Source organism: Myiozetetes cayanensis, unplaced genomic scaffold, assembly GCF_022539395.1.
Source record: "Myiozetetes cayanensis isolate MyiCay16 unplaced genomic scaffold, myiCay2020 scf13, whole genome shotgun sequence".
Classification (NCBI taxonomy): Eukaryota; Metazoa; Chordata; class Aves; order Passeriformes; family Tyrannidae; genus Myiozetetes; species Myiozetetes cayanensis.
This window is the reverse complement of record NW_026086937.1, coordinates 2,100,694-2,123,897: the sequence shown is the minus strand read 5'-3', so window position 1 is coordinate 2,123,897 and position 23,204 is coordinate 2,100,694. Positions and strand designations below refer to the sequence as shown.

The following is a 23,204-nucleotide window of genomic DNA, read 5'->3' as shown; positions in this document are numbered from 1 at the left end:
TAAATAAGGTGAGGCAGCTGAACTCTGCAGAAGGAGGTGACTCACAGGAACTGATTTTCTAAACTGCACTTTAGTGCACACATTCCACTGTAACTGAGCTGTGACAAAGAAAGCTTCAACTAAATCCCTCAGATTAGGAAGATACACTTTGCACAGCTGGCTCTCGGTTTTCTTCAACAGCTCTGAGGAGTAAAAAGCCTAAATCTGGATTAAATATGTTCTGGTGTAAGTGTCAGAGTTTATTGGTGTGCTGTAGCAGTGTTTATTGTAGCTCTAAGGTTTTTCACACCATGACTACTGGAGGAGGAATTGTGCCTTAGTGAGGTACAACCTCCTTTATTTCGGAGTTTTCTCTGATTGTGCTTCATCCCATTCTGCAGACTGCACTGCAACTCCCATTGTCTGAAACGTCTTAGGATTTTTCTTAGGGTTTTATTTACATTTCTGGCTTTGGTAGTAGCTGTAATAACATTCTTGTTTATTCTCTTTCTGTTCCTGCCCTTGCAAGCTCAGTATCTCGGTTCTGGGGTTTCTGACTGAAATACATGAAAAAATATTTTTAAAAATGTTATGTAACAGCAAGATGAAGTATTAATTGAATTTTGTAGCCGAACTTCTTATTTTTATCCCTGTTGAAGTAAAAATCAATTCTTTTCTTTACAGAGAAGCAAACACAATCTTCAGAGGCAACTCATTAGCAACTCGGTGTGTAGATGAAATGATGAAAATAGTGGGGAAGCACTACCTGAAGGTTACTTTGAAGCCTGTTATTGATGAGGTAAGTTATCCTACCAGAACTCTTGTCAGGACACTCAGCCCTCGGGGCTATCCTGTCTCGTTGATAAACATTCTGCTTTGAGCTCTGTCTGTGGTAGGAATGGCTCTAGTTGTGTTTGTTTGTTTGTTTCAGATCTGTGAGTCTCCCAAGCCCTGTGAAATAGATCCCATCAAACTAAAAGAAGGGGATAATGTAGAAAGTAACATGGTGAGTTTCCTCATTGATTTTTTACTAATTTGAATTTTCTCAAAATCTGAGATGAAAGCGTTTTAAAAGCAGCTCTTTGTGATGGAGAGTGATTAACTTAGAGTAGCAGTGTAATTCTCTGATTTCAGAGTAAACATAGAGAAGGCTGTATTTCCTTATCCCTATTTATGAAGACAGCAATGGAAAACTCCAGTGGAAAACAGGATGGGATGGAGAAGCTAAAGAAGATTAGTCTTTCTTACCAATTTTTGGGGTGTTTTGATTCCTGATGTTCTGTGCTCAGCATCTAGATTAGGATGTGCCTAATAAGAACTGCTTTAGCATTTTTTATTGAAGTTTTGCTTGCTGCTTGCCTGTTATTAGAGGACGATAATGTTTAATTTTTAGTCGCTGCAACAAGTTAATATTCACCTGGTATACATGGGAAGTGCTCCTTCCTTGTTGTCAAATTACAAACCAGATACTGATATATAGTTATATATTGCCAGACAGTGCTTATATACTGTAATGTAAGTGAATATAACGAAATTATCTTTTAACACTAGTAATGCCATATAAACATGATGAGACTTTTAAAATATGCACTGTGCTAAAACTCAGAGTTGAATAGTCAGGCAGTGTTTGGAAAGCAAATCACTGTAGTGTTATAACACAGAAACGTGGCTGTTGATGGTCTGACAGCAGTGCCTGTGCTCACACCTGCAGGACAATCTCCGCTACTACGTGGACAAAGTGTTCCGGGAAATCGTGCAGTCCAGTATAAGTTGTCCCACCCTCATGTGTGATGTTTTTTATTCCTTGAGGCATCTGGCTGCCAAAAGATTTCCAAGTAAGTGTTCTCTCAAAACCTTTGGAAGTGGTGTTCGGAGGGAAACTTCACTTCTGCAGTTACCACGTGGGGATTGTTGAAATCCTTGCCTTGCCTAAAGCTGGGCCCTGAACTTCTTCCTTTGCAGTCAGGCATTGGTTGGTCTGTGAGTTGTAGTGGAGCTTCGTGGTCACTCAGCAGGACACAAAAATGCAGTGGGTCAGAAATTGCAAATGAGAAGTTACCAACAAAAGTATGAGATAATAGAAGAAAAGCACAGGAATAGAAGAATAATAATAGAATAGTACTAATAGAATAGAAGAATTGTACAGGAAGTGATATATTTGAGAGTTATTTGTAGGAGCTGTTCTGTTTATTGCTTCCAAAGAAGCAAGATGTGCACCTGAAAATAAATTCCCCATTTGCACCTTTACATGAACTGCCACTCTGCTAAGTGTGACCAGCACATCCATAATTTTCTGAGGTCAGCTTTCCTACTGCTATAGCTGTACTACTTATGGGTAGTTTTGAGGAGGGGGATAATAAAAAAATATTTAATGGGTTTGTAAACATGACCCATATTAGAACAACTTTATCCTTTCAGAATAGTTTTAATGTGGGAATAATGGGGTAGGTCTGAGATACTCTTCCCCTTGAGTCAATTAAAATCTGCAATGTCATGTAATAAGCTACAGGTGAAGAATGTGCTTCTCATAACGTGGGACATTTCTCTGGTTCGTGTTTGTCACTGATACTGAAGCCAGGAGCTGCTCTGGTTTAGTCAGTCTTTTTTAGAACAGCTAACTTCCCAGGTCAGGTTCAAGTGGTCATTAGAGTAAGAATGTGATCCCACTCTATTTCCCAATGTAAAAGTCTAAATATACTCATAATATTTAATGAAAAATCCTCACTTACACTATCAAAATGATAGAATACCATGGGTTTATGAAGCAGTTGAGAACTGGAATTAAACTTGCTCCTACGTGTTGACTGTTTGTCGTGAAGCACTGATGTGTTTGAGTTGCTGTGTCAGGAGCTTTGCAAGGGTGGTAAATCCAGCAGCCCCAGCGTTCGGAGGCACCTGCTGCAGTGTTTTTAATCTGCTCTCAGCATGCAGCCACCCCTCATGAACACTGTGGGTGTAAATGCTTGCAGCCATCGCATCACTCCTGGCAGTGGAGCCGGTTGTATGGGAACAGAACTTCCCAGAGAAACAAACCCTCTGTTATAAGCAGAACATTTCTCGCCACGATCACCTTCCCATTCCACGCACGCCATCGATTCTCCTCCTCTATTTTGAGATGTAAATGTCTCCTCTGATGTTACCTCCTCCGGGGTTTTTATGTTAACTGTCTTCCTGGTTTCCTGTTGAGTTCAGTGCATGTTACATTTCATGGTTTTTCTCTGCAGATGACCCTCATGTGCAGTACTCTGCAGTGAGCAGCTTTGTGTTTCTCCGTTTCTTTGCTGTAGCCGTAGTCTCACCTCATACTTTTCATTTACGACCTCACCATCCCGTAAGTTTCGTGGAGCTTTGTTCTGTTTTATTCCCGCCCTCAGAGCTGTGGATGTGGGAAGGCCTGAGTTACTCTCAGTGGGTCTGAGTGGGAAATGAGGTGACTGAATGTCTCTGGGTTCAGTTTCTGAAGGAAATAAACCATTTGCAGTTCTTTGAGCACCTGATTTTTCAGCCTTTCTGGGCTGTCCTGAAATGATGTGGCAGAGCTGTTAAAATAATAAAGATGCTGTGCCTTTTTCAGGAATGTGCTTCCTGGTTAAAATAGCAACGTGACTGAGGGTTCTCGAAGGTCTAGGCCTCAACTGCATCAGTTCCTTCCACCAAGGAGCTTAAATATCCACGTCACTTTTTTATTTATTTCCATTTGTGGCTTCAGCAGAGGTTGCAGATGATAATAATTGATTGGTGTATTTATTCTGGACTCCTCTGGTTGCAATGGGTTGCCACATTTTCCATTTTTGGTTGTCGAGTAGATACATGTAACAAAAAATGTTCAAAGACAGGAATGTGGAGATTAAAAAACCTGTATTTTTCACATGAAATACAGAACATATGTGAGATCTGCTTCTGAGGTTATCCTTATTAGCTTATTTTATCTACTTAATGCGTGTTGTGCTTTCAAAAGAAAAAAAATATACTTACTCAAGTTAATTCCTTTGATTATCCAGTTTGTTGAGTAAAAAAAAAATTAGAGTATTTTAACACCTGAGGGTTAAAGATTTGAAGGAAACAGCAGGGGACTGGGTTCATAATCCTGTACTAAAATGCAAGCAATGAGGTAGCAAACAAATTAAGAAAGAGCCTTAAAGACACCATTTTAGATTCATTTTGTGTTATGAAAATTGATACCATTTGTCCAGCAATCGTTCCTAATGTTTATTGTTAGATGTGTAGTAATGATTACAGGATTTGAGGGGTTTGAGGTGTTTTATAGGTAAAAATATTTTTCCAAGTGCTAATATTAAATTCTAGTGATAGTGAGGAAAATATTAAGCAGTATGCAATAGTTTAGAAACTATATAATCCTTCAGATGCATTTTTTTTCTCTTGGGGCAAAGGAAAGGAATGAAAATGTGTCAGATTTACAACGTTGTGTGATACAGTCATTTTTGTGACATGTTCATTTTCAATTTTACCTGAAATTTTGAGAAAAATGTGACTTCTGAACCTTGTTTCTTTGTTTCAGGATGCACAGACTTCTAGAACATTAACTCTCATATCCAAAGCCATCCAGACTTTGGGCAGCTGGGGAAGTTTGACCAAAAGCAAACTTGTAAGGCTGCTAAAATTCTTTCTTAATTCCTGGACATGCTGAACATTCTGTGCAGGTTCATTTATGCCAATATACCTTTTCTTTATACCTTTTCTTTCAGTCAAGTTTCAAGGAGACGTTCATGTGTGAGTTTTTCAAAACATTTCAAGAAGAAAAATTTACGGAATCTGTTAAAAAGGTACCTTTCAACTCTCTGTTTTTTTAATGGTTGGTGTATTTGATCAGCCTTCATTATTAGAAGGTTGTGTTATTGTTCAGTTTTCTGTTGGACAGCAAAAGAAAAGTTGTGGTCCCTTTCAGACTGTAAACACCCCAAAAAATAACAGAGCAAAGTCAGCACAGTCAGAGTCATACTTAGCAAATTAAGCTAATTTGGTTTAAAAAATATACTTTTTTTTGAACCAGACTTGATTGGCTCTGCTGTTCAGGGAATAATTAAAGCAAGCTTGTGTGGCTGGTGGGCATCCCTTGTTGCAGTCCCTGCCATCTGTTTCCATCTGCTGCACAGAGTAATTGCTCTGTTCCAGGACAAACTGGACCTGTGTGTTTTCAAAGCAGCTTTTGGTTTTTTCTGTGTTTCTGAATATATTCCCTGTATTTTTTTTCCCTTAAGTTCCTAGATGACGTTTCCTCTACTGAAAGTAAAGAGCCAAGTGGTCTGAGTGAGCCAGTGCATCTCAAAGAAGGGTAAGTACATCTGCAGTCTGCATCGTGTGACAGAATTGACTTTGCTGTGTCTTCACTAATAGCAGTGTCAGGTTAAAGCTGGTTAAAATGTGTAAGAGACTGTTGGAATTCTGATATCTGTAATTTAAGATATCTCTTTATTATTTTGAAGAATTGGTTTAAAAGAAGAGCTGTAAACTTTGCTAACACATCTTTTGGGAAAACAGTAATTAACTTTGGGAAATAACTTTTTGGGGGAAAAAGTAATCAAAAGCAGCTTAAAACCTCTTAAAAACTGCCTGCATTACTGACACAGTCCAGTGTGTGCTGTGTGATGGTTTACTGAGGATTGCAAAAGTGTATTTTAAAAGAATGTATTAATTTAGTATTACTCTATATGCTGTTTAAGCCCAGCCAGCTAAATGTTCTACATTTAAAGTAGGAGAAAAGATTACCCTATAATTGAAATACTGTGTCTTCACAGAGAAATGTACAAAAGAGCTCAGGGGAGGACTCGGATCGGGAAAAAGAATTTCAAGAAGCGGTGGTTCTGTTTAACAAGCAGAGAATTCACATACCACAAACAGCAAGGTAATTATGTTTATTTTACTAATACTTTGATTTTTCAGTGTTTTCTAGGTGTTTGCATCTAATTTGTGTTTTTAGAAAGGCATCATCTTCTTCTTTTCCTAAAATACCTCTGATGTATTTTAGTTCCCTTTGCCTTGATTAAGAAATGCTTCTCTCTGATTCATGTCTGTTTTCTCAATAAAAATGCATATTTTGGGAGTTTGACCTGCAATGTCAGTTCTAAAACAGTTCTTACAGATTGCTTCACTCTTCTGTTTACAATTTTTTACAGATAAAGAACCAATTTTCACTATTCCGATCAAAAACATCCTTGCAGTGGAGAAACTTGACGAGAACTCCTTCAACAAGAAAAATGTGGGTCAAAAGATAGTTTGTGTGTAATTCTTGATGTGTTACTTAAGTAAAAGATCATAATTAGCTTACAGAGTTAATGAAACCCCATTACCAAGCACCTCAACACAAAGTCTTTTGAATGGCTCAAGAGTAAGAAGCTGTGCAGGATCTCCAGGTACTCTGAACGTGGTTTACCTGGAAATAGGGAAATCTGCACCAACTTTTCTGACTGATTCTGGCTTCTTGCCAAATTTCTGGAATGAAGGTTGAAACTACAGGACCTTATTACAGAGCACTTTTAATTACATTATGTTCTACTAGATATGCATTATTGCCAAACTTGTATTCATTCCTTTCAGTGGGAACTCCTTTCAGTACCCTCATCAGCTCCCACGGTTGTCTGTGCTCACAGCCTCACTCTGGTCCTGTAACATATCAGTTATTTCTGTTATTTCAATCCAAAGTTCTGAGGCACTGATAAAAGTTGATAAAAGCACAGCTTACAAAGAGAGACTCTTGGGAATCTTCTGTTGCTCTTGAGACAGGGAGGATAAAGCTCGTGCTTTGTGAAATCTGGGGCCACACTTAAAGATTCGTAAATGAAGAGGACAGAAAATGCATCGTGTCCCAATTCTTTAGGAACTCTTGTTTGGATGAGGAAGTGGTGTGGGTGGAACACAGGGAGCTGTTTGGGTGGGGTTTTTCTCCTAGGTAGGTCTGTGTGGTTGGAAGAGGTGAATGTCTGCCATTCTCCCTTGTCTGGCTTTCTGTCTCAGTTTGACGTTGTTGCATTGCCTGAGCTTTGAAATCTCTTTCATCATACTCCAAGTTTCTCAATAACTGGCTGTTTTTACTGAGCAGGATCACGTCGTGTTTCTCCTCCAGATGTTTCAGGTCCTTCACGGGGAAAAGCCGCTCTATATCCAGGCCAATAACTGTGTGGAAGCCAGCGAGTGGATCGAGGCTCTGTGCCGGGTCACGAGGTGCAACCAGAAGAGGCTGAGCTTCTACCACCCGTCAGCGTTCCTGAACGGGAGCTGGCTGTGCTGCAAGGCCACCGTGGAGAGCAGCGTGGGCTGCGCGCGCTGCACCGCGTGAGTGGCTCCTCAGGGACAGCGCTGGGGCTGCGGGAACGGGGGATTCACCGCACGGCTTGGGGAGGTGAAAGCCAGGCTGTCCCTGGGCACCTCACCAGCTGTGTGCTGAAAAGACGCCTTTGGAAGGCACAGAGTGCAGATTTCAGTGAGTCTGGTGCTTTGTCAGCCGCTGTATGAAATGAAGGTGATCAGTTCAGCGTGGAAATCACACATGTCCAGTGCTTGGTTTCTTCTCCTGCAGAATAGCAGATTTAATTCAGATGGCTGAGTGCAGAAGTAGGATCATCTGTATGAAATAATCAAAATACTGTGCTGCAGAGAGTTCAGCATGGAAGTGTTCCCTCTCTATCAACTTTGTTTTGTGCAGCCACTTTTTTATTTGAACCTCACGTTTTTTAAAAGTGTGTTAAGCAAATCAGCTAAATAACCTTGGACGTAGATTCTGATACATCATTTGGGTTTTTCTCCGTTGGGTAGATATGTCAGAAAAATGAATAGCATCTTGCATAATGCTTTAATGCCTTTCTGTCAGCTGCTGATTTCAGAAAACAAAGAAATGCTTTGATCTTTTTTTTAAAACAAATTTATCCTCAACTGGATAGGTTGCATAAATTACAGACTGTTTTGTGAAGCTGTGTGGGAGTGATAAGTATATTAAAAGGCTGTGTATATTGAAAGAGAATTGGTTTTTACTTGCTTTCAAGAATTATCTGTATTGACTACCTGTCTCTTTGTTCACCTTTTAGAGATGTTCCTGCCGATACGCAAATTGAGATTGATGGAGACAGAGAGACAGAAAGAATTTACTCACTTTTCACTATCAACAGGTCTAAACTACAGAAGCTGGAAGGTACTCAAATGATAATTTAGAAGAATTATTCAGCTCTAATTCTTTAGGCCTATAACATCATTTTGTCTAAACAATTTACCTGAAAATAACAAAGAGAGAAGGAGCTTGCATTCCTGTCTTCTCAGCGTGCTGGTGTCTGACACTCTTCAGTCAGTTCTTTGCAGTAGGTGTGAGCTGTGCACACTGTTTATTGCATTTCCATGTCTGTGATACCGTCAGTGGTCTGAGCAGACACTGCAGCTGTAGCAGGTTGTCCTTGTGTCTTTGCTGTCCCTTTGCTGGCGCTGTGGTGAGTTCTGTTAACGTGGCTGAGCTGCAGGAAAGCGTTTTGGACTCCTGTTAGTGTGAGGAGCAGAGAGCTGGATGCTCAGGGTGGTGAACACGACTAGCAGAGAGTAACCCACACAACTGGCAATACACCCAGTCCATGCTGTTCCTGCTGTCATCTTCATCCATTCTGTGTATAAACCAGAGCAACTTCACCTGTCAGAGTGCTGGAATTACCATTTCTGTGAGAGCTGGCTGTGTTTGCTGGTTGCTAAGTTCTAACTGGGGTGACTGTGGTGGTTTCTGCAGAGGCCTGTGGGAGCATAGCGGTCTACCAAGGTCCACGGAAAGAGCCTGACGATTACTCCAACTTCACCATCGAAGACTCCGTGGCAACTTTCCACACCCTGAAGCAGATAATAGATGTGGTGGAAAAGCTGAATGAATCCCATGAAAAATACCAAAAGAAGAGATCCTCCAGTGCCAAATATGGTAGTGAGTAAGTATCTTGTGGAATTCTGACACAGGTAAATGTGTATTTTGGGGAAAAAAAATCACAGAACGAGGTTAGGCTTGTTGGGGTAGAGATGATGAACATAAAGGAAGAGTTAGACCACACAGACACGGAGAAAATCAGGTGCATCATTTGTAGTAGTGCAGCTTTGTAGCAGTTAGAAGGTACAAGTTCTTGTGTGGGATTCATCTGCATTCCTCTTGAGATTCCTCTAAGTGGGTGCAGTGACTGCTTCCTTGCAACTCAACACCTGAAGTGCACCCACAATTTATCCCTGACTATATTCCTACCTTCTAATTTATTTTTTTTTCCAAAATTTTGGATAAGAAACAGTTGAAATATCAAGTGATGTGAAACTGTAAAAATTACCCTGCAGAAACATCTCTTTCAGGCAGGATGTTTGTATTTCACTTGCTGCAGTCAATGATAAACACAATTCCTGGGGAAGTTAAAATAAAAACCAACACCTGTTCTTTGGAGTACTTTGTTGTTCCAGAGCATTCTTTAATTCTCTTCAGTCCTGGTTTATGTCTGGGCAACAGTATAGCAACTTTTCAGATTTCTTCTTTGCATCAACAAGGATTGATTCACCAGGAGGAAAGAAAAACCAACAAAGCCAAAGTTCAAACCCCAGTCTGGTTGGTTTAGGTTGGTGTTTGACCCAGGTTGTTCAGAAAAATTGATTTTGATTTAGAGGTCTTCTGTGAAAGTAAATGAGCATTTTGCAAATCGTGGAATTTCACAATTAATGGTAGAGTTATTTTTTTAAATACATTAAAATAGTATGCTGAGAACTAGAAAGAAAGTATTAACCTTGAAAATATTAACATAAAATATTTTAATTTTTTTTGCAGAGAAAATCCAATTGTTGGAAAAGTTTCCTAACGAACTGTGGCACACTTGGATGAAAAAAAACCAACCTGGAAATGTTCTAGAGCATTTTGGGGTTTTTTTGTTTCATTTTTTTGGGTTTTTTTTCTAATTCATTATCAGCATTTTTGCCAAGTATTTAAGAATGAACGTAAATGCTAGTTGTGTTGACAATCTATTTAATATTTAATAGAAAAATACCTTCTTGGAAATCTGGTCTTTAAGGTTTATTCTCATTTTGCTGAAGAGCTTGAGGTTCCAGGTTCTTGGAGTGACAGGTGTGAATAAATCTAAACGTTGTTGTTGCCATCATTGTCTCATTGGAAGGAACTTTCCAAACAAATAAGCTTTTCAGTGGAAGAAAATCCACACTGCATTTGCTGGTTGGAGGACACCTCTCAACACACACACTGCATGAGTTGACCGTGAGTGCCTGCCCTGCTGATGAGGATGCTGAACTAGAAATCCCAAGATTTCATGACCTGGAAAAGATCGGGAGCTTCACATTCCATACATTTGACTCTTTTTTTTTTATTATTTTTCCTTGTATTAGGTGTTGTCAGGACTTGATTTATCTACAGGTGAAGTTTCTACAAAATCTGGGCAGCAGATACCAGTGTTAGTTGTGTCATTACTAAAGAAGAAATCAGGGAACTTAAGTTGTACCTCTTGTTTACATTTGGGGTGAGGAATATATGGAGTGACATTGGACCACTGTATTTTTCTTTAGCAGTTTTGAAGGTACATATTTTTTCTTAATCGAAAAAGAGATGCAGGGTAGCAACATTCCTTTTAAAATAGGTTTGCCTACGGAAAAATTTAAATGTGAACAGATTGTGGTTAAGTACTGATCAATTAACATCATCCTGTGGAGGATTTTATTTCTTGTTTTTATAAAAAGTAGTAACCATGTCCAGCTCAACTTTTGACTACAAATCTAATAAATAATCTCTATTATAATCACTCAAAGCACTTTAGATATCTGGACTACCCCAGATTATTTTTAGATACTTTGTAGTATCTGCTTGTTATGATCAGTTGAATGATCAACATTGTTTTGTCTTTAAGCAATGCTTCAGTGAATATTTTTGTATCTTTAGTTACGTGGGTTCGTATTTGCCACTTAACACAATTTTAAACTGGCATTCCTGACTTTGGTAAGATTAATTTTTGCTCACTTCATCTGAGAAGTTAGGTTTATGCTGAGAAAACATACATGTATATAACCAGGAAGAAGCAAAGATATTACTGTGGCAACTTTGCTTCATCAGTATTAAATACAATGGTACTCCTTGGAATATTATTTTTAATAAAAGTTATATGTGGTACTTTTATTTTTGGACTATTTTCTGTGGGGTCTTTTGTTGTTTTGCTGGGTGTTTTTGTGGGTTTTTTTAGGTTTTGGGTTTGCTTTGTTTTTCCAATCAAGATTTGGCCAGATTAATTAGAAATGTACCTTAGGATAGAAATCCACAATGCTTGAAACAGTAAAGCTGTTGAAATGACCATAATAAATTTACACTGTTGGAGGGAGGCTTTCTGGAACAGCAGGAGGTGGCAAGACAGGATTGAACCCTCTCTTGGAATGAATGGAACCTGGTAAAATGACTGTTTGGTTTAACTCCAAACTGGTTCAGAATATCCAGGGTTCATTGGTAGTGTCTGCCACATCACAATCATTTCATCACCTCAGCTGCTTTTGCCTTTTCCCTTTTTACAGATTTGATGTGTTTGAAGGGAATTTAATTTGCCAGCTGTTAAAACTGGGGGAGAATACAGTAAGGCCAAGGTAAAGGTAAAGATGAATTGCCATTAATCAAAAGCTACCATTAAACAAAGCTGAATGTGGTCGAGTGTCAGTTAGGATTTATCAGGTATGGATTAACCCTGTGGCAAATTGTCTGTTCCTTGGATCCAGTTCTTGTTGTTTTTCAAGTCAAATTTATGAAAAATTGAGTTGTATACTCTTGCAACATTGTTGGTTTTTTTTTAATATGCACTTTTTTTTTTGCTTTGGTACTGGAATATTGAAATAAAAAACAAAGGCCATTGAATATTTGTGAACATTAAGATTTGATTTCTCATAATGATTTGAAATTCAGTAGATGTTCTAGAATTTAATTAGGTACAAGTAGGATGATGAATAATAAAAGTTGCCTTCATTTTGATTAGTCTAGAAAGGTGATGTTATTCAGTAATTAGTTCTGTTAGGCTTGTAAAAATTTTAATTTTTATGATGATGATGTATTGTTGAATGTATTTTTATTTAAATTTTATTTTCGTATCGAGACATTAAAATGTTTTGTAACATCGCTTGAGAATAACTCAGAAATAAATCCCAACAAAGCTGATGTGCTGTGTGTTCATTGTGAGCCCTGGCTGCTGAAAATGTTATCATTTCTCTGGAGGCTGGGTGAGCAGGGGGTCATGTGCAGGATTGCTGTCTGCTTTGTCTTCCACTCCCTGTCCTGGGAACCAGCACCTGCTACAGAATTAGTCTGAAATATTTTAAGTACATCACATGTGGAAAAAAACAGTGTTTACTTTTATCAGCCTGATTTTAGTTTTTGCCACCTGCTGCGCCCTCCCATGTTTGTGGCATTTTTTATGAGATGATTTTGTACAGGCACGTTTTAATGTCCTGAGATGTTTTGTTCCCTTGTGCAGAGCACTCCCTGTTGTTTTGTGCTGGTGTGGAAGCTGCTTTTAGGAGTTCAGTGCAAACCCTGCAGCCAGTTTGGAATTCATTTTGATTCATCTGTTGGGTTAACAGTTGGGCAGGGTGATCTTAAAGCTCTTTTCCAATCTAAATGATTCTGTGATTCTGTGGATAATACAGGAGAGATGCTTTACAAGACTTTCTTAATTTCTGACCATCTGTATGGATTTTAAACTGCAAAGTTTGCAACCTTGAATCGTGTGATTAGGGCAGATTCGGTATTGTTTGTAAAAAAGCATTTGTTTGTAAGTAAGGTTTAAAAAGATGCAGTGGCTGCAGTTCAGGAAATGTATATGCTTTGTAAGACTATTTTGGATTGGGGGTTTCTTTAAGTAAAGCAATTAGAAGACCTTGCTGAAATGTTTTTAAAACATTCTTTTTGTTAATTAGTGTTTATGGAAAATAACAGAATTCGTCTGTATGTATAAATCTTACATTTCTATGGACGATCATATGAAGTATGATCAAGATTTACAAGTGTTTGAGTTCACAATTATTTTAGCATAATTACTGTTGCAAATGCTGTGGTAGTTGTAAATGAAGTCTGGCTAACAATTTCACCAAAAAAGAGACCGCAAATATTTACACTGATGTTAGAAACATAAGTTATGTGGCCTTTTGAATGCAATCAGACAATTCAGTTTGCTTTAAGGGGTCTGTGATTTCGTTTCCCTGATTCCTTGGTGTGGTTCCTTGTGTATTTCTGCACAGCAGCTCCCTGCTGGCCATTGACAGTCCTGGGTGGCACATTCCTCTTGGTCAGGTGGCACAGAGAATCATGGATCATCTAGAGTTGAACAAAGAGTTTTGGCAGAGAACTGTGCTTGAATTATTTTCTTTGGCAGGTAAATGGACACAGTCCTTCAGTGTTTTGATATATGTTAGATTATTGACAGAACAAACAGTGAGTGGGCTAAACAGTCCAGCACATGCATCAGTTGGCCAAGATACACACATGCTTACATAACTGTTCTTTGCATTATCATAAAACTGACATTGTCACAACAGGTTTGTTTTTAATCAAAATAATTCTCAATTCTGTGTTTGGGAGTAAACAAACTGGGAAAAGAAAAACAAAAACTGACAAAAAAAATTCAAAAAGTTGTAAGAGGGAAGAAGAAAGCAAAAAAAAAAAGAAACAAAATCAGGTTATATTTCCAGACATCTCCATTCTCAAAAGATTCATGAAAGTCTGTGAAAGGCATTGTACATGCTTTCAAACCACTGTCTGTGCAATATTCAGCATTTAGGAAGGTGTAGAGAGAGTTAAAATGTTCTTACAAGATGAAGATGCATCTGAAATGGGAGTAGGGGTATGAAAAGAACACTGTTATGGCACTGATGGAAGTTGGGTGTCAAACACCTGGAGCTTTGAGAATTTTTTGACATGGGGACAGTCAGAACCTGGAATCAGTCCTTGATGAATTGCACTGCATTCTTCCTGTGAAATCATTACTGTAAATTAATTGATTATAAATTGTGTAATAGAAAACAGTATTTCAGACTTGGATACCTACTGTTGTGAATGTCTCCATTCACGAGTTGTTGGTTTTTTTCCCATTCTCCAGCACAGAATTGGCTGAGCAGCTTTAAATCTTGCTGAACAATCACTCGATGGGCTGAAAGGAACTTGGTTGAAGTTCTCATATTTAGATACTCCATTTGGAATGTTTTCAGTGAATGAGATGAGAAAATGCCCAGTCTGAAATCATGGGTTTTTATTTACAGTTAAGACAGTGACTGCATAGAGAAAACTCCCTGACAAAGCTGTCATGGCTTGTGCCACTTTCCCACTGCAACCTCCTGGATGTCACGTGTGCCTGTGGCTCACAGGTGAATTCTGGAACTATTGCTCCAAATGGCTTGAACATTTTTATACAGCTCTTGAAGTGATCAAATGGCCAAGAAAATAATGAGGAGTTGGGAAATTACTAATTAAGTTAAAGGTGCCTGTATCATATTTGCTCTGCTTTCACTCCTAATGGAAGCATGGTTTATATTGGAATTTGCAAAGTGTGTGACATTACATTTTGGCAGCATCCAAACATAATTTTAACCTGTGTCATAGTTTGCTTTTAAAGCTGAGGAGAATTGCAGTAGTTTCCATCTAATCCCTGCTAAAAAAAAAACCCCTAGAGATGACAAGGCAAATTGTGTAAATTTAAAAAATAAAATTAAAAAAGCCACAAAACCAAAACTCAGGGTTTTTTTTTGGTTTGGTTTGGTTTGTTGGGTTTTTTTTAAGAAAAAGTGGCAGTTGGCATTTTACATAGCAGAAGTTAAATGTGCTTAAGTTTCAGGGTTTTTTTTAATTTTACTTTAGGAACATATACATTCAAATCTTAAGCATTCATGCAAAAGGTTTAAAAATACAATGTATTATTAAAGAAAAATTATGTATACATTTTCTTTTCAAGTTTTATAAAAGCAGTTTTAAATTTAAACTTTTCTGTATTACACCTAGTCCCAGTAATTCAAATTCAAGAGTGTCACAATGGTTTAAAAAAATAGAAAAGAATGATGAATTAAAATAATGGATTTAGTAAAGAACACCATGGATTGAGAGAAGTGTGAATCAGCCGAGGTAAGAGCAAAAGATTGTTGAATTGATTGATTGTTCAAGGAAATTATAGGTTCTTCTGAACTGATAGTTGATTAATGTAGAAATATCAAATCTGTAAGATCAATACAATTTGTATTTTTTACTGTATTACCAATTACCTGCCACTGAGGTGAAGCTGTGCTAGAAGTTGCACCACAGCTGCTCAGAGTGCTCTGTAGGAGAGAACATCCTTCACGAATGTCAGTTTGGCATCTGCCAGGTGTCCTGTTGAAACATAAAAAAATGTTTTAAAACTATATAAGTGCACTCTAGTCTTGCAGAAAATCTTCCTTGGTTTAAAAACATCGTGATTACATATGAAGTGGATTTATTTCTATTTCTGTTCATACTCTGTGTTACTCTTACAGCACTTGCAAAGCTGGCTGGATGCACTGTGTGCTCCTTGTCCATGCCAGCAATCCTTCACTGGGAGATCAACTTGCACTCTGCCACACCAGGCAAGCAAGAAATTATTTTACCTTTAGAACATCAAACCAGTGTGAATTTTAATTATGTTCAGCGTCACTGAAGGTAGGAATGGTTACAGTTTCAAGTATGAAGAGTTCCACAAATAAAGGTTCTCTGGCTCCTCAGCGTAAAGAAAATTGGGGCTTGATTACAGATGGTGCCATTTGTGTTATCCAAAATTGCCTTTCCTCAAATGAATTTCAAAATTTGCCTATGTGTTTACATATTACAATATTGTTATGATCTGAGAGCTGATTTACAGAGAGAGATATTTCTGTTACAAGCAGGACTACATGTTTGGATGGAATTAGATTTGGAATGGTGAAAGAGGATTAAGAAATGCAACTTCCATCTCTGCCCTTCCTTTCCTTTTAAAATATCCCATTTTTTAGGCTGTACCTTATTTAGTCTGCATTTTTGCAGTCATTATTCCTGTGCCTTTGCCATCGTGCGTAACCCTGCTGTGGTGATTGGCAGCAGTTTTTATTGAAGGGACGCTGGCACAAACAACAGGTTAGTGTTTTGAAAGCTCAACCTGGCAGCGTTTCTGCTGAGCACAGACAGTAGGAGTAGCGGGTTTTTAAGTGGTAGTAACAATTTCTCATGTTCATAAGCAGCAACCCAGCCTAGTTTTTGAAGCTTAGCCCCACAGTCCACAGGACTGGAGTGGTCGTAGAGCAGAGCGCTGAGGATAAGAACTGCTTGGTTTGACTTTATTTTCTAACAGTGGGTTAATCAATAGAGAATCAACTGATTTTTTTTCTACTGAGCAAGTGGGACCCAGTGCACATTTCAGATCTGGCCTCAGCCAACAGTGTAAGTGTGATTGGAGTAATTTAGCTTTGCAAAGTGAGGAGCAAAGTTCGGCCCAACCACCTAAACCAGTGTGGACATCCTGAGATTTCTGCAGGGTGATCAGAGACCTGATAAACTACAGTGAGCTGATCAGAAACCACAGTGGTTTTGGGTCTACCTCCGTGGAAATATCCCACACTACACAAAATGTAAGTGCTCCATATGTTTCTAAAGCTGCCAGGCAAACGATTTGTCGGGCACAATCAGGTGCTCTGAATGATTTGTTTGGCAGCGGCATAGAATTTTTTTGTAGCTCAAATACTTGCTAAGTCTTGAGAAAGGGGAAAAAAAGGTGAATTTCAGTTCTTACAACTTCCATTAATTTGTTCCTTCTGACTTCAGATAGAATATTGTATCTTTAAAGTTTAATTTTTACATGAAGTTAACAGTACTTAACAAACTTTAAGTAGGGTTAAAGAGACAGGGCACTGTATTGGAAAAGTAAATTTTGTATTTTTGGGGGGATAAAGATTAGTAAATAAATATTAATTTCTATTATCTTTTAAACTAATGATGTATATTGTTTGGCTTTGTTCTTATGTACACTTAGAAGCTCCACTTTTAAAGGCGTGTGTAGTTGTATAGATAGATACTTTGCTTTTTAATGCAATCAAGCCACTTTGAAATTCCCTTTAAAATTTTTAGTTCTCTAGTGCTTCACAAATCACCTGTTTTTCTGCTGATTTCTTTTGTCTCCTCACAAACTCAAGCTGATAAATTGGCCAGTAAATTCAGAGCTGTCCTGCTCCGACATTTCAAAGCAGGTGTATTTAAATCGACCATTTTCCATGAAGGATTGCTACTGTACAACCAGAGGCAGTGGACTTGGAGAGGAATCCAAGACAGACTCACAGGATCGATTCGGTGGGAGGAGACCTCTGAGATGATCAAGTCCAACCAGACCACGGCACCGAGTGCCACGTCCAGGCTTTCCTTGAACACCTCCACGGTCGGTGTCCCCTCAGGCTTCCCAGGCCGCCCCTCTCGGTGTCCCCTCACGCTGTCCGGGCCGCCCCTCTCGGTGTCCCCTCAGGCTCCCCGATCAGCCCCTCTCGGTGCCCCCTCACGGCTCCCGATCAGCCCCTCTCGGTGTCCCCTCACGGTTTCTGGGCCGCTCCTCTCGGTGTCCCCTCACGGTTTCTGGGCCGCCCCTCTCGGTGTCCCCTCAGGCTCCCCGATCAGCCCCTCTCGGTGTCCCCTCACGCTGTCCGGGCCGCCCCTCTCGGTGTCTCCGCGATCAGCCCCTCTCGGTGTCCCCTCACGCTCCCCGATCAGCCCCTCTCGGTGTCCCCTCAGGCTCCCCGATCAGCCCCTCTCGGTGTCCCCTCAGGCTCCCCGATCAGCCCCTCTCGGTGTCCCCTCACGCCGTCCCGGGCCGCCATTCCCGCTCCCGGCCCCGCCGTCCCCGCTCCCGCCGGGGGGTGGCGCTGCCGCCCCGCGCGGCCGCCGCGTCCCCGCCCCTCCGCCATGGCCGATGTGGAGGACGGGGACGAGCCCGGCGCCCCCCACTCGCTGCCGGGCTCCGCGGGCTCCAAGGCGGGCGGCGCCGACAAGATGTTCTCGCTGAAGAAGTGGAACGCGGTGGCCATGTGGAGCTGGGACGTGGAGTGCGACACCTGCGCCATTTGCCGGGTGCAGGTCATGGGTGAGCGGCGGGCGGGCCGCCATGGCCGCGGGGCGGGGGGTGCTGGGCCGTGCTGGGCCGTGCCCGAGCTGTCCTCAGGCCGTGCCCGAGCCGTGCTGGGCCGTGCTCAGGCCATGCCCGGGCCGTGCCCGCTCCCCGGCCCGGCGGGCGCAGCGCTGGGACGCGGTTTCCGGAGGGAGGGGGGCTGATCCTCCCGCCTCCGCTTCCTCCCCCGCGCCTTCCCCGCAGCAGCAGCAGGAGGAGGAGGAGGAGGAGGAGGGCCCCGCGGGGGCCGGGCCGCCGCGCTCCGGGGGACAGACCGGCCCCGCGGCCCCTCCGGCGCTGTGGGGGCAGCAGCGCCAGCCCCGGGCCCGGCAGGGCCGCCTGTCCCTCGGCAGGGCTGGGCAGGGCCCGTCCCGGGCAGGGCCGGCCTCGCCTGAGGGCTGTGCTGAGGGTCCGCCCGCAAACCCCGAGTTACAGCCGAGCTGAGCCGAGTGCTGCGTGTGCTCCTGCTGTTTTGTTGGCTTTGGTTTGGCTTGCTTAAATTTTTTTTTTTTTTTTTTTTTTTTTTTTAAGAAGAGGTTGCGGATGTAGATATAAATTTCATAGCTGCTAATCCAGAGTGTCTTGACACTACTCCACAAGCCTCCTGATTTCTGGTCGGTGTTTAACACACGTGAATGTACTGAGAAATCTATTGAAAAGTAAGGGGTTAATTTATCTGGTTTTGAAATCCAGAGACTCTCTTTCAAAGCAGCCTTATGTTTGACAAAACACTACTGTTTTTTTTGACATCTCTTGCAAATACGATATTTATCTCAGTTCTTCAAAAACTGTTTAAATTTTTCCTCAGCTATATTTGTGAATCCGATTTTTGCCATTATGCCGAGTCATCCTAGGTATAACTGTCCTCTTAGTCAGGCTTGGTACAGTATGGCAGAACAAATGACCCAAGACTCCCTCCAGAGAACCTTGCCTTTTTGGGTCCAGCAACCACGGTACTGCAAATCCAGCCAGGATTTAGTTTAACAGAAATGAGACAAAATGTGCAATGCTGTGATTTCTCATATATGTTTTTACTGGGAACCTTCTGTGGAACAAGAGGCAGAAGGGTGTACTGGAGGAAAAAAGATGCAGCATGGACTGAAGTGGTGGGAGATTCACCTTTGAACATAAACATGTTAGGTTATTTGCTTTTATATGGTAAACAGAGACCACCCAGGAAGAATTAAATTGGCTTTATTTGCCATGTAAGCCTTAATTTAAAAAATTTATTTATCCCCATTATAGCTAGCCTGTTACAGGATGCTATAAAAGAAGTCTTAGATGAACAAAATCTTTCCCAGAGCTATTATAAAAATTAAAAAAAAAAAATAAAATTAGAAGGTTATATTTTTTCGGAACTAGGCCAAGGGAGTACTTTTAATCCGAAAGTAGCAGAAAAATGTGGGCACCATTTTTTGTGAACAAACGGCATTGTTAGAAGGTGAAAGCTGATCGTTCCAGTGTGGCAGTTCCACGCTGACCCTGCCAGCCCCGGCCGGGCTCCTGCAGAGCCCCTGCGTGGGCAGTAACTGGGGCTGGGGGCACTGCCAGCCTGACCTGGCACTTGCTGAGGGTTGGTTTGTTTGACTTCTGCAAGGGAAGGAGGTGTTAGCAGGCTCAGTTTTCTCCTGGGTTTAACTCCTTGAACCGGTGTGGCGTTAAAGTGCACGAGGGAAAGAAGCAAAGATGCAGGTGCTACCTGGGGAGGGCAGGGCTGCAGCAGCACTGACTTAGCTCCCTTACCCCTTGGGACACCCCCTTGGGGTTATGGTGTAAGAAGGGGACAGCTTGCTTTGGTGTGGTGGCAGTGACTTCTGCCCTCAGCTCTGTGCTGCTTCTCTGTCTAAAAATACAAGTCCAGGGCTAGATGGGACAGCTGCTTTTCCTGTGCCCCCCAGTCTGCCCCAGCTTTCCGCCCTGGCCACGATCAGGGTGCTCCCAGGGACCAGGGCACAAGCTGAGGCAGTCTGGCAGAATCTTCCCTGCACCTTGGCTCTTACCTGCTGTGGAAATATAAATTACAGGAACAGCCAACAGGAAACTGTTCACTGTTTCGCTTTTATCTCGGTGAGAAAGGGCAGTCGTTTCAGAGTTCTGTCTTCTTTGTTCTCTGTTACCTGAGGAGAGGGGGAATGTCCGGGCAGATGAATCTAAACCAGAAGTACTGGCCCTATCTGGCAGAGCCACAGACCAGAGTGCATAAAGATGATAAACATTTTTGATTAGGTATTGTTCCGTGTTTATTTGTTAATTTATATTCTCAAATTTGCCACTATATTTGCATGTATGTGTAATTCTTGTGAATATTGCATGCAGGTACTTGTTAAAGAAAATCACTATAAAAAGTAATAGGAGGTGGGAGTTGTGGTGAGAGATGTGCAGCCTAAAAATTCAAAATTGTGAATGATTTCCTTAAAAGGAGATGCTGACATCTGAAAAACAAAGTCCTGTAATTAAGGTTTGGCTTTGTGCTTGCCCTGCTCTTAATATGCCTGAGTGCCTTGGCACACATCTGCTGGTTGTTGTATCTACAAAATGGAGAAGGCTTTTTTTCAGCAAAAGTTATGAAAATACCAAAGCAATGGAAAATAAACAAAACTTGTTGGACGGTTTATAGTTCTTCTGATCTCTTTCAGATATTTATTTCATTGTCGTTTTCCCAGTTTTAGAATTTAGGAGGGACTATTTAATGTTAAAGGGCTGAACCAGATACCCAAACTTGTGATTTTTACCTCTGTAAATTTGTTTTAGAGTTTATATTTTCCTCTGACAAACGTATTCTTAAGATGGAATCCTGAGAATCAAATTGAGTCTTGTTCTTGTTTACTTTTAGATGCCTGTCTTAGATGTCAAGCTGAAAACAAACAAGAAGATTGTGTTGGTATGTAGTGATTTCATTCGCTTGTTTTTCAGTTGAAGCTTCTCTCAGTATGGTGCATGTGAAAGTTTGAAGGGAATACTGATTTTATTAATGCTCAGAAGTAAGCTGCTGTTTCATTCTACATTGTGTCATCTTTTTACATTACTAATACTTTATGCTTTATTTTTGAGCCCCAGTAAAATCAGTTTTCGTGTCAGTTGTGCTGTAAAACAAAACAGCTTCAAATTTGCTGTCAATACCTACACAACTGAGAGGTTTAGGTTTCCCTGTGAGCATGTCTGAGGAGATCCTGATGTGCATTTTTGAAGTGGGTAGGAAAAAGCCACTTTTTCTTCTGAGATGCCAGGCAGAAGACACAATGGTAACATCAATAAAAATCCCATGTTCCAAAATAAATGTACATCTGGGTTACAAAGGAGTGTTTTTCCCACTCTTAATTCAGACATGATGGAGGCATGGCTTGTTTGTTCACTTTTCTTTTTAAGAAGTGCAATCACTTGAGTTTGCTCTAATTCTATTTAAGTAGGAACATACTTTCAGTGCCAGTGGATGCAAAAGACAGTCTTAATTGTGAGATGCTCAATTTGGAAACAGTGAAAACTTATTTCAAAGAGTTTGCTTTAAACCTTTAAGACAACTTTTGAACCAGAGGAAAACCTTTCCGTGCCGTTGTGCTTTGTGTCTTGAAGTATCTTGTCCCAAACTCAATCCACTGTTGGTTTTTGATGGCAGAGAACTGATTATCTTCAGGATGATCAATAATACTTCAGTTCCAGGGGATAAATTAGTCTCTGAAGCTTCCAGTGGCTGTAAATATTTGATAATGCTGATTTGGACCTCGCTGTAGGTGTTGATGGAACAGCTGAGTGTGACTGGAACGTGTTCTTTCTTCTCTTTCAGTGGTTTGGGGAGAATGCAATCATTCCTTCCACAACTGCTGCATGTCCTTGTGGGTGAAACAGAATAACCGCTGTCCCCTGTGCCAGCAGGACTGGGTAGTCCAGAGAATAGGCAAATAAATCTGGAAGGTTTCTGACTGTTGGACTCGCTGAAAGAGTGTGTGTCTGATGCAAAGGAACGGAACGTGTCAATCACAGCGTGACTCTTTAGTTTATCTGCTGCGAGGGCAGGGGGGCTTGGTTTGTGCTCTTTGCTGTAGGAGGAGGCAGTGGTCAGTCCTACTGCACCTGTTCCACCACTGAAAGGACAGACACTGTGTTAAAATGTATCTGCTACAGTTAAAGTGTTGCCTTTATCACAGCAGAGGAGTGTGGTGGTGCAGATTATACCTAATTTAATGTTTTTCCATAGATAAATGAATTAATTGAAAGGCAACCTTACCTGTAAGTCTGAAACACTGCATAGTTTACTGTCAAGGTAAAGACAATGTTTTCTAAGTAGTATTGTATACAAAAACACAGTCAGTGTGTTTTTTAGGAACTATTTTGGTTTTTAATCTGAAATGAAGAGTGTTTAAAACATTTACGACGTGCTTTTCCCATCACACTTTATCAGACATTTCTAATTCAGGTTTTCTTTTGTTGTATCTCTAAGGCTGCTGCTGTTATAATCTGTACATAATTTCGACACTGTAATATTAAAATTTAACCACATCAGTAATTTTTTATTTATGTTTCTGTTAATGCTCATGGAGACATGCATTTTTAATCCAGAGAGATTTGGTACAAAGGCATGGGTTTGATATCAGTTAGCTAGAGGTGTAGACAATCTTGCTGGTTAGCTCACTAATATAGGAAGCAAACAAAGTGGATCATTTAAATATCCCAAGGAAAACAAGCACTAATTAAATTTATGGGAAAAAATGCTTAGTTGTGGTTTCATGAAAATTCAGTTAATAGAAATTTCTTTATTATCTTTTTACTGATTACAGTGTTTTGGAAGCATTGTTGCATTTTTATGGAAATCCTCAATATATCATCTTTTTTATATGAATTGTGATCTTTTTCTTACAAATATTTAAGTGCTTGCCTCTGACTGTCTTTTCCCTAACTATCTAAAGGAATTACTATTAATCTGAACATATGCTGTGGAGTGTTTTTAATATGTGTAATGGAGAGGTAGAATTACTGGTTTGAGTCTGTAACAAATTCAGGATTAATAAAATGATTAATAAACATGGGTGAAATTGAAGCAATATTATATGCATTGTTTACTTCAAAATGATCACCTTCAATGTTTCATGTGTTTCTCAGCAGATGTGCTTCTATCTGGTTCTG

The 23,204-nt window shown here is 40.5% G+C and overlaps 2 protein-coding genes across 6 annotated transcripts in view; both read left to right on the top strand.

The window, feature by feature from the left end:
- RASA2 (RAS p21 protein activator 2) overlaps window positions 1-12,124 on the top strand; it is a 42,410-nt gene extending 30,286 nt beyond the window's left edge. For 3 of the 4 annotated variants that reach the window (XM_050307914.1, XM_050307915.1, XM_050307916.1), the window contains 13 exons: window positions 664-778; window positions 911-985; window positions 1,691-1,814; window positions 3,204-3,310; window positions 4,499-4,585; window positions 4,686-4,763; window positions 5,199-5,272; window positions 5,736-5,842; window positions 6,114-6,196; window positions 7,061-7,269; window positions 8,019-8,122; window positions 8,699-8,888; window positions 9,758-12,124. In XM_050307914.1, the coding sequence (XP_050163871.1) occupies window positions 664-778; window positions 911-985; window positions 1,691-1,814; window positions 3,204-3,310; window positions 4,499-4,585; window positions 4,686-4,763; window positions 5,199-5,272; window positions 5,736-5,842; window positions 6,114-6,196; window positions 7,061-7,269; window positions 8,019-8,122; window positions 8,699-8,888; window positions 9,758-9,788 (1,384 nt within the window). In that variant the 3' untranslated portion in view covers window positions 9,789-12,124. The remainder of the gene's footprint in view (window positions 1-663; window positions 779-910; window positions 986-1,690; window positions 1,815-3,203; window positions 3,311-4,498; window positions 4,586-4,685; window positions 4,764-5,198; window positions 5,273-5,735; window positions 5,843-6,113; window positions 6,197-7,060; window positions 7,270-8,018; window positions 8,123-8,698; window positions 8,889-9,757) is intronic. The other variant, XM_050307917.1, reaches the window with a different exon arrangement.
- Window positions 12,125-17,850: 5,726 nt separating this feature from the next.
- RNF7 (ring finger protein 7) lies at window positions 17,851-23,118 on the top strand. Of its 2 annotated transcripts, none has more exons than XM_050308184.1 (3): window positions 17,851-18,062; window positions 20,920-20,967; window positions 21,868-23,118. In XM_050308184.1, the coding sequence occupies exons 1-3, from the start codon at window positions 17,885-17,887 to the stop codon at window positions 21,984-21,986; spliced, it is 345 nt and encodes a 114-aa protein (XP_050164141.1). In that variant the 5' UTR covers window positions 17,851-17,884; the 3' UTR covers window positions 21,987-23,118. The 2 variants fall into 2 exon arrangements, with proteins under 2 accessions (XP_050164141.1, XP_050164142.1); XM_050308185.1 differs by having other exon boundaries at window positions 17,851-18,055; window positions 21,868-21,924.
- Window positions 23,119-23,204: the final 86 nt, after the last annotated feature.